Below are 10,295 nucleotides of genomic sequence, written 5' to 3' on the forward strand. Positions count from 1 at the left end.
GTAGCTTTGCATATGGCTTACCTAGCGTTAGAAGCTGCTTATCTAGTCCACACGTCTAGGCATATTCCAGCAATACATGAAGTTTCTTGCAAAGCCTATACCCCCTTTCATCGATTGGGAAGGTGATTCTATGGTATCGGAACGCACTACACTACCCATACAAACTGGAAAATAAGATCTGGACTGACACAAACCTGCTCCCAGCTACAATATCAATGCTACTGCTTTTGGTCCTCGGGTGCCTACCTAGTGTATACCCAGCACGTCGCTGACTACTCAGCTTTACGTACGTACTTACTTAAGTTCTTAGGCCAGGTAGGCCAATACCTTATATTGTCACAAATGCTCTCACAGCATGAAAGCTGGCCATAGTGTGCATATGCAGATATGCTTTTTTTTTTATATAAACTCCGGTACGCCAAGTGCGAGGCATTGGCGGTGTTTCTTCCTTTTCTCCTGTGTTCCCCTAGTCTCCGTATGCCGATGACACTTTAACCCACATCCAGAGATCTATCTGGCAAGATATTTCTGTTACTACATTCAATGGATAGCAATCCTACCAAGAAGGACCCGTATACGGGCGATGACGTGCGATTACTATGTCACTTTACCGGTATTTGCAAGCCTGTGGCTTTTAACATTCAGGTTAGGTCTCCGGACTCATTTCTTTCCCCTTTAAGCAGTTTCGGGCCTCATTACTCCTGCATAAAACTCCCGAAACATGAGGTGAACCCCCTCCCTATCTCCCAATTACTAACTCTGGCGCAGATATACACACGGAAATGGTACAATTTCTCAGAGCACCAAACACCAGACCATCCGATTGCAACGTCTAGCCTCGGAATGCTGGGACGACTGCCACAAAATATCAGGGTTATGATCTATGATGTCTCAATGCCAGCTGCTCAAAATTTTGACTTTAGTGTTGCATGGCCTCCGCTGAAAACCCATCCTAATCCTCCCAGCCAAACCCGGCATATCAAGCCAAAATTCAATTATCAACATTACAATCAGCTAGGCTTCCCAATTCCAAAGATGGCCCACGTATGTCGGGAGATGCGGCAATATGCCATGCCCCATTACCGACTTTTGTGGTTTCGCTATACGCGTACTCTTATAGCACCTAAACAAGAAATCGACCAACTTGCATTCTGGAACAAACCCCCTCTGTTCTCGGGGTTTGGCTTCTTCAACCCTTCTAAAGATCAGATACGCATTTACGTGATGTACAAATACACCGTGCATTTACTGAAAAGCGCAACAATACAATGGAATGACCCGTTTCAGGAACCTACATGGTCCTTCAATGACTCAACCTGGGTGAAGAGATACAACCCATCACACGAAACCCTTCGAGATCCAGGGAGCCCGCCTTATGACTATTATACAATCAAGGAAAATGGCGTTTGGAAAGACTGTGGGCAGAGAGACCCCCCAGTCTTGGTTTAGTCGGCTCTTAATTCATTTCGAGTGATTCGACGCACGTTTCGAGCAAAAGCACGCATGAGTCGAGGCCACTCTGGCTATTATATACATCTTACCGATAGCTAATAGCTCTGCCTGTATGTGACTCTCGTCGGGGGAGTGCGTTCTGGGCAAACTAGCTCTGTTAGTGTGCTGATTGCGACAGCACTCGTGGCATCTTATCAAATCTTCCTTTCTGCATGAGGCGTTCTAGACGTACTGATATCCGCGCTTAGCTCGCTCCCAGGGGCATTTCAATCTTAATACCATTCATGTACCCTAATAAAGAGGAACGCAAGCTTCGGGGAGGGGGTTTTAGGTAGGGTCGGTAAGCCAACACGCCCCAATATATGCTCAGAAGAAAAGAAAAAATAAGAAAAAGAAAGAAATATAGAATATAAAGCTCCGGTTTTGGGTTCGTATATTATTGCTCGGTATCGGGAAAGGGGGCATACGGGATGTCACAACCTTAAGTATAGGGGTGTGAATGGCTCTTGTTGTTACATGAGCCCTACATGTAGCTATCCCATAAGTACCTGATATCATATACTAAGTACCTCCTTTGTCTGTTCTGGGAGTTGCATATTTCTTTGGGCGGTGATGCTAGGTACGTGGCTCAGGGTAGGCTGTCTCCTCCTGATCCGCGACTTGAAATTGCTAGGAGATCATTTACTAAACGTAGGATGGGAGCCTGTCAAGTGTCCCGAGTGATTGGAGATATCTGAGTCCACTTCTCATTTACTGTAGTCATGCACCAGCATGGCTAGTGAAGACCATAGACAGCATCATCAATAAGGCAATAAGGGAATCAACAGCGCTTGGTCTCAGTCGTGGCAGAGTGAAATCCAGGGTCGTTCGCAGCACGTGACTATTAACGTCGTACAATAGATCTCGGGCAGTTCAACCTCCTGTAAGTCCGTGCATAACGATGCGAGGGGTTTCCAGGGACAGTTCGGACACCGAGGACCCGAACATCTCTGGACTCGCGGTAGGTTGCTTGGTCCCCGGCCACAACTCAAAACCCACATGTCCGCGTATTTGAGCCTATGTTTAACTTGGGCGCCTGGTCTGCCGGTAGTGTAAAGCGGGATATCCGCCAGAACCTACAGTAGTGTAGATGGATATCTTGCGTCGGGATTCGGTAGCTAAGTCCTACCTTGAATTTGGTACTATGAAAGGGAAATGCCGAAGCTCCAACCTACACGTACTCTGGGTGGCCTTTGGTGGCAAGGTTGACTCAAGCGAAGAGACTAGGTGAGTGGCTAGTATAGGCTAGTTCGGAAGGCTCGGAATGTTTCCCAGCTGTCACGAACCCATATCATATCATCAGATGTGTTGGCGTGGCTCAGCTTCTGATGTTGGCCTTTACTGGGCCAGGAACGGCGCATAAAGTATATACTCCACATCTTTGTGGCATACTGCTTACATAGTAGGACTGTACAGCAATTAATCTAACATTTTCTGTACACTAAGACTCAATATTCTCAACAGGTCAGACCCAGGTCTTATGCCAATTACTTAGTAAATGCCTACCAAGATGATGCTCATGATGTTTTGCGGGCATAAAATGGCCAAGCCGCTAAAAATGTAGGGATGCATATCCGCCCGCCAGCACCGTTCGGGATACCCAGTCAAGTGCATCGAAGTAGTTAAGCGCAGGGTATTTATAATGAGACGATGGAGCTTGACGTGCTTGACGTGCTGGACGTACAGATGTTGATCGGCCGACCCATCTTTTGCGCTGGAGAGTGAAACACCGCCTCAGCACAGGAGCTGAAATCCTCTTCCTTTTGCGGTAAGAAGGACCCTGTTCCTAGCATCCTGACGATAGCTTCTCGAACTCCCCGTGATGCGAGTTGTCAGATAAGGTCGCAATTATTTTGGAGGCGTTTCAAGTTGGTTGACTAAAATATTGGGAGATGCCCAACAAGATAGATATTGGCCCATGCGGAAAGGAAAGACAATAGCAGCTCCTGATATAGACACATGATGGAATGCCGAACCTGACTTCTTCTTGATACATGTGAATTGGCATTTTCCAAGACGGCTGTCGGCACATGGGTTGTTGATTTTTGTTAGTTTAGTTCCTCGTCTGCTATCTAAGCCCTGTCGACATACAGCATCGGCTCCTGACAAGACATTGTTTGATGGCGCAGCCAATGGGAAGAGCCCGTATCCACGTATCCGTTCGGGGTATTCACAACAGGATCCCTGCTTATGTATATCTCCTCTACAAAGTAGGACCTTCGTACTAGATTCGTACGTATGATAGAGTAACCACAACATCTATCTTTTCGGGTCAGTCTGCCTCGAGCTAAGCACGTAGCAATCAGGTACGCGGGTACTTTACACTGCCTAGTTGGGTAGGTGGTAGGGGTCCGTTTACCTATAGGATAGCGTACAGACCTCACTAACTGCTAGCCTAAGCTCGCCTACCGGTACTGTAAGCTAAGGTCAGGTACAACTGCCTGCCAACCTCTGACGCAACAGCCCGCATCCAAGGGTCCCCCCTAACTGCCTCAGCCCTTAAATCTGGAGAACACTACGTACACTAAATTGGGCCGTGGCACCACGTAGAAATAACAAGTCCTTCGCTCGTCGCATCCAACAACGTCAATCATCTTCTTTTCTTTTAGCTTCATTCTCGGTTTTTTTCTAGATTGCTCGTGTGTCTCGTTCTCTCTCTCTCTCTCTCTCTCTCTCTCTCTGCCGTACTCAATTTCCTGTAATTCTGTCGTTTTCCCTTCTAATTTCGCATTCACCTTCGTATTCTGCCTTAATAGATCACCGTTACTCCGCTACTCCGCTACTCCGTCACACGTTACCCGACCCCTCCGGATTGAGGCAGGTAACAGAGCAGGTAACAGAGCAGCAACAGTATCCGTGAGAATGCGCTCCATACCCGCCGCAGCAACACTCCCTCTGTCGTTCCTTTTACTTGTTCCCACGGTCCTCGGCGCGCCGAGCGACTCCATTTCCGATGTGCGATCTCGAGAAGCGTTAGCCGGCGACTTGTTGCGCCGTGCGACGCCGAATGGCCCCTCCGGTGGCTATGCGCCCGCTACCGTCGACTGTCCGTCACAAAAGCCCACCATCCGAGATGCCGCCACATTGTCACCCTCCGAGACAGCATGGCTGAAAAAGCGCCGGCCCAATACCCTCGATCCCATGAAGTCATTCTTCAAGCTGGCCAATATTCCCGACTTTGATGCCGTAAACTACGTCCAGTCCAACTCGAACAACTTTTCCGTCGTCCCGAATGTCGGCATTGCCGTGTCCGGAGGTGGTTATCGCGCCCTGCTGAACGGCGCCGGGTTCATCGCCGCAGCTGACGCTCGGACGCCCGGCTCAACCGACGCTGGTGGTATTGGAAATCTCCTTCAGGCTTCCACCTATCTGGCCGGCCTGTCGGGCGGCGGATGGCTTGTCGGTTCCATATTCGCCAACAACTTCTCAACCATCCCTGATCTACGCGATGGCGAAGATGGCTCATCTCTCTGGAAATTTGGGAACAACATTATTCAAGGTCCCGAGGACAGTGGCCTCTCCATTCTGAATACGGCAGAGTACTGGTATGACATAGCCGATCAGGTCGATGAGAAGCGTAAGGCCGGCTATGGCATCTCAATTACTGATTACTGGGGACGTGCACTGTCTTACCAGCTCATCAACGACAGAGATGGTGGTCCGAGTTATACTTTCTCGTCCATTGCTGATGCAGCTAATTTCGCCAACGCCGATACACCCATGCCGATCTTGGTCGCAGATGAGCGTCATCCTGGCGAAACCATCATTTCCCTGAACTCGACCGTCTATGAGTTCAACCCCTGGGAAATGGGAAGCTTCGATCCCACCGTTTTTGGCTTCGCACCCATGAAGTACGTGGGTTCCAACTTTAGCAATGGTGCAGTTCCCGACGATGGCGTATGTGTTCGAGGTTTCGATCAGTACGGATATGTGATGGGAACAAGCAGCTCTCTATTCAACCAGATCCTTCTCCAGGCAGGAGGTGCTGATCTACCTGATGTTATCCTCGACCCCATCACATCTATTCTCGAGAGTATCGGCAGCGATGAGGACGACATTGCTGAGTGGAGGCCTAACCCCTTCTACAAGTATCACCCAGACACAAACGGAAATGCCAACACCGAGCTACTCACCCTCATCGACGGCGGCGAGGATCTACAAAACATCCCCCTGCATCCCTTAATTCAACCCATTCGCGCCGTCGACGTCATCTTCGCCGTTGATTCCTCGGCCGACACGGAGCACAACTTCCCCAACGGCACGGCTCTGCGCGCCTCGTACGAACGCAGTCAAGGCGAGATCGGTAATGGGACGAAATTCCCCGCAGTGCCCGACGCTGAGACCTTCATCAACCTGGGTCTGAACCAGAAGCCGACGTTCTTCGGATGCAATACCTCTGAATTCACAGGCAATGACAGCAATGCGAACATCCCGCCACTGATTGTGTACGTCCCGCTCACGCCGTATACAGCGTACAGTAACGCCTCGACCTTCGACCCGACGTACTCGGACGCCGACCGCAACGCGTTCATCGAGAACGGCTACAATGTAGCGACCATGGGTAACGGCACCGTCGACGCGCAATGGCCCGCGTGCGCGGCCTGTGCTGTGCTGAGCCGCAGTCTCCAACGCACGGGCACCGCTATCCCTGAGACCTGCCGGTCGTGCTTCGAGCGGTACTGCTGGAACGGGACCACGGACTCCACGTCCGTTGGCGAGTTTAACCCTGAGGCCATCATCAGCGCCGGCTTGAGCGTGGAGGCGGGAGGGTTGGTCTGGGGTGTCGTCGGCATTGCTACTGTATTAGCAATTGCATTGTAATCTTGCATCCAAGCATCTTTGCATTATAAATAGATGGGGTAGATGTTGCATACTACTTACTATACCCTTATTTGTATATTTCTCCTTCCACGACGAATTTTAGTACGGCAGAATCTCATCATCGGGGGCCATTTTTATTTAGCTCGGGGTTCGACGAATTCCCCTCTTGTCCTTTTTGCTTTGAATTGCGTACCTCCATTGCTAGAAGAAGACCGATAGTGTCATCTGGTAGAGTGTTGGAAAGAAAAGCGAATGGGTTTGCACTATTGCGGCTGCTACTTCTGTTTATACCCTTTCTCATCTACGAAATAGAATAATCCGTTGAATTACTTATGTCAGACACTACGAGATTCTGTGAGCTCAGGTGTAAACCTTGCTGAACTGCGTTTCTATCAGGGATCGTATAAGTCTTTATTGTTGTGCGCGCGAAGTCTAAAAGGTCAAGAGTGACTGTGTCCAGGTTCCCTCTAACTAATACCTCCAGTTCCCTTGTTCCAAATCCTGACAGTTTCCTATGTATTTCTGAATCTCTGCTAGGATCAGAGATAATTTGAAAGCATATATAGTCAGAAGGAGCCTCAATATCCTCATTTTAGCCTTTAGAAATTCGTGTAACAATCATGGTTTTACCGTGTACTTGCACGCGACCTCTGATGATTTCTTGAGTTAATTTTATCTTAATTGACTGCGCCAGCGGTCTTTCGATTAATACATGGTGTCGGAAAGGATGTACAAGATATATAGCAAAACTCTAATTGTAGCACAAAGTCTAGAAGAGGTCGAAAGTCTGAAGGCATTCAGACTTCTCTGGCCATATACGATGTATCTCTTTGTTCTCCCCTCTCTAGACCCCTGATAAATGGTATTACTGAGTTGCTTGCGGCTGACTACTGAGCTTTATCTTAGGTATCCGTATTGGTCTTGATAGATGCCATAGTGATAGCGCGCACTTCTCACGTAGTAATTAAACTGGGTTTTTCCATACAAAGCTAACGTGTACACTTTCTAGTAGAGATCAGGTAGCGATCTATTCATATAGTCTGAAGCTTGGTGTTAGGGATCTGGGCGATCATAGAAACTGAAAGTGCATAGATTAAAGGAGTCTCAATACCACTAACTCTTAACCATCTAGACTTCGCGCCAACAACAAAGTGTTACTGTAATACTTAATCCCTCAGGGTTATCCATAGCACTTGGTCTCGAACGTCAAAAACGACGCCGTTAGACGTTCGAGCGGTCTAACGGTTATTATATAGCCCCACGTACGTTGAACACTCAGTAAGTTTTATAATATAATCGTAGCTGGACAGGTTGTTCATTTGTCGGGGATCTCTCGGAGTATGTATGATCTACACATTCTGTATTCACTTCATCATGATAACGATAACGAAGCATACGAGTAGTGTTGTGTGAGTGGATCAAAGCACTCTCTTCAGATGTATCAACTGACTTCCTTTTCTAGTATCCCGAACAAGAAGTATCAGTCAGGCCTTTTACTATTAGTCATTTATATTTCTACAGAATATCGTGATTTGAGAATGAGAGTTAGAATAGGAAACTCGACTCAGCCTTACTAGTGTACTAGCTTCAGATCTAGACGCGAGAGTACGTGTCAAACGCATTGTCATAGGTCGGATTATCGGCGAGTAAAGTAGGTAGGATTGGGTAGGTAGGAAGGAAGAAAGGCATCCCGAGCTAAGCCGAGGTCCAAGGTAACAGCGGAACTTGCCGCCCAGTGTATCGAGTGTTAGGTCAGCAGTGACAAGTACAGTGTACCTGTGGTATATTGTTGTATACCGACTGATATCGAAAAGGAATATGCGGGCGGGCTGGTATGCATTGCAGGGCCGGCAGGCAGGGGAACATCGACAGGGCATGGGATCGATCGGTGGGGAAGATAGAAGAGGGAAGGGGGGGGCGAGGAAGCTGGGAGAGGAAGGGGGTGGGAATGGAATGGACAGGAGGACAAATGAAATATCGAGATTGGTTGAGGAATGATAGGATGACGGATATTGGCGGGTATATTTCCGTTTTTTTTTTATTTCTCTGCCTTTGTTCCTACACCCTGTCGTAGGCCAGTTTTTCTTTTTGCTTTTTCTGAATCCCTAACCCAGCGAATAAGCAAGTCTTGTATCACCCATACGCCATGTACCCATGTAACTCGTCAGGAGGGATGAGCTAGCAAAATAGACACCTAGATAGCTTGATAGGAGGGCAAAGATATTGTGTAATCGTGTGCTATCAATGGATAGGCTATGTGGAGGGCAAACAGGGGAAGCGATCCCGCCTTGGTGGTAGGTGTGCCTGCACGTCAGCCCGGGGCGCGTATAACGATTATTTCTATTTGTCTGCCTGTCGGTCAGTTTCTCTGCGTGTCTGTTTGTTTGTCTGGTGTGTCATTCTGCTTGTTGTGGTTTGTCTGCCCGGGATGCAATGCGTCTCTGTACTACTTCGGTTGATAGCGTGACGTGATTCCAATAATCATGCCGAGTCAGTAACGGGTGAGGTCGAAAAATACGACCTGACTGAGAAAAGCAGGTGGCAAAGAGGTCTAAGCGAAAACAGGAATCAGGAACAGAGAGAGGAAGAGAAAAGAAAAAGAAAAGAAAAGAACACAACGGAATAGGAAAAAGGTAGAGAGCGGGAGAGATGGAAAATGCCCAGCTTCGACCAGTCTTTGGAGCTTCTCCTCCGACCCTTACACAATCTCTTCACCCCGAACCGATCGCCTACATCATATCTCGCCGGTGATATCTACCGGAATCTCGATCGAGATTCTCAACTCACACAATCACACCTTCTGACCTCGCTTTACCGCCTCCCTTACCTCGGTGGGATGCAATGATGGACCTGGACATGAGAAAATGTTTCTACACCACTCGTTTGTACAATCAAGTTCCAAAATGCTTGCTGTGGTGCTTGGTACGCCTGTAGGATTCTGTACCGTTAGGCGAAGACCGTAGATATGCATCATAGATACCACACATACATACACGTACGTACCAAACGCACGTCAGCAATAGTTTTTCTTTCGTACATACGTACATAGAAATACAATACATGATACGCAGCAGTAACACGGTAAGACTACCTAATTATCCATATGTAGATACATTCATACACGCTACTACTGCTACCCCAAATTGTTCCCATGGAGTACGCCATTTTGTATGCAGAGCATGCATACATACATACTAGAAGGGCAGGCTACTACGTACGTACGCATGTTGTGTCCTTTACATGTGTATATATCTTGTATATACAATATGTGAGTCAGGGAGAAAGGTGGATGATAATTGATAGGTAAATGGAAGGTGAGATAAGACGCGGTTGGCCACCCGGTTAGTCGGACTTCGGTCGGGCGGGTGGGCGGGTGGGCGGTAAGATCAATCCCAGTTATTTTGCACGAAGGAGAACTACGGTGCAGTGCTGGTATTTTGTGTGGTTCTTTTTTTGCTTGCCTTTTCTCTTGGAGTAATGTCGTTGCTACTGCTTTTCTTTCGTCTACTTCCCTCTGCAGGAAAATATCCAGGGGTTGGGTCGTTTTTTATGGAATTTTTGTTTTTATGGTTACTTTTTTATTTATCGGCTGACTCAGAACGGAAAACCGCACTCGCGTGGAACATTGGCTTGCTGGACGGGAAAGACTTTGCGAAGCTTTTCTTGGAGCTCGTTGCACTTAGTTGAGGGAGGGCTTCGCGAGAACTGGTTTGGCCGGTTCGCAGCTTTGCTGTAGACTGCAAGCTGTTGGTTTTCCTCGGTTATAGTTGAATATGGCTTTTTTTTCTATAAGAGAAACTGTAAGTTCAGTAGTGCCAGGGGAAAAGAAATATCTGTTCTGTCGTGAGATACTGAGCAATAAACAATACCAAACAGCCAGTTTTTCTTCTCTCTGTTTCTTTTTACTTCCTGTTCCCAAAAGAATCAAACATTCTTGTTTAACGAGGTGACAACGCAAAGAGCAAGAAAACGAGAATGCAGCG

The 10,295-nt window shown here is 47.8% G+C and overlaps 2 protein-coding genes across 2 annotated transcripts; both read left to right on the forward strand.

The window, feature by feature from the left end:
• Positions 1–566: 566 nt before the first annotated feature.
• On the forward strand, positions 567–1,808 carry F5B22DRAFT_626460 (uncharacterized protein). Its single transcript, XM_047976250.1, has one exon. The coding sequence runs from the start codon at positions 844–846 to the stop codon at positions 1,447–1,449; it is 606 nt and encodes a 201-aa protein (XP_047826058.1). The 5' UTR covers positions 567–843; the 3' UTR covers positions 1,450–1,808.
• Positions 1,809–4,096: 2,288 nt separating this feature from the next.
• F5B22DRAFT_626467 (lysophospholipase) lies at positions 4,097–6,654 on the forward strand. Its single transcript, XM_047976251.1, has one exon. It carries the CDS (start codon positions 4,354–4,356, stop codon positions 6,310–6,312), a length of 1,959 nt encoding a protein of 652 aa, XP_047826059.1. The 5' UTR covers positions 4,097–4,353; the 3' UTR covers positions 6,313–6,654.
• Positions 6,655–10,295: the final 3,641 nt, after the last annotated feature.

Source organism: Xylaria bambusicola, assembly GCF_022495145.1.
Source record: "Xylaria bambusicola strain CBS 139988 unplaced genomic scaffold F5B22scaffold_67, whole genome shotgun sequence".
In the NCBI taxonomy this organism is placed as follows: domain Eukaryota; kingdom Fungi; phylum Ascomycota; class Sordariomycetes; order Xylariales; family Xylariaceae; genus Xylaria; species Xylaria bambusicola.

Excerpts from the sequence above, each read along its gene's own strand:
- F5B22DRAFT_626460 (XM_047976250.1), top strand. The coding sequence starts at position 844 with ATGCTGGGACGACTGCCACAAAATATCAGGGTTATGATCTATGATGTC.
- F5B22DRAFT_626467 (XM_047976251.1), top strand. The coding sequence starts at position 4,354 with ATGCGCTCCATACCCGCCGCAGCAACACTCCCTCTGTCGTTCCTTTTA.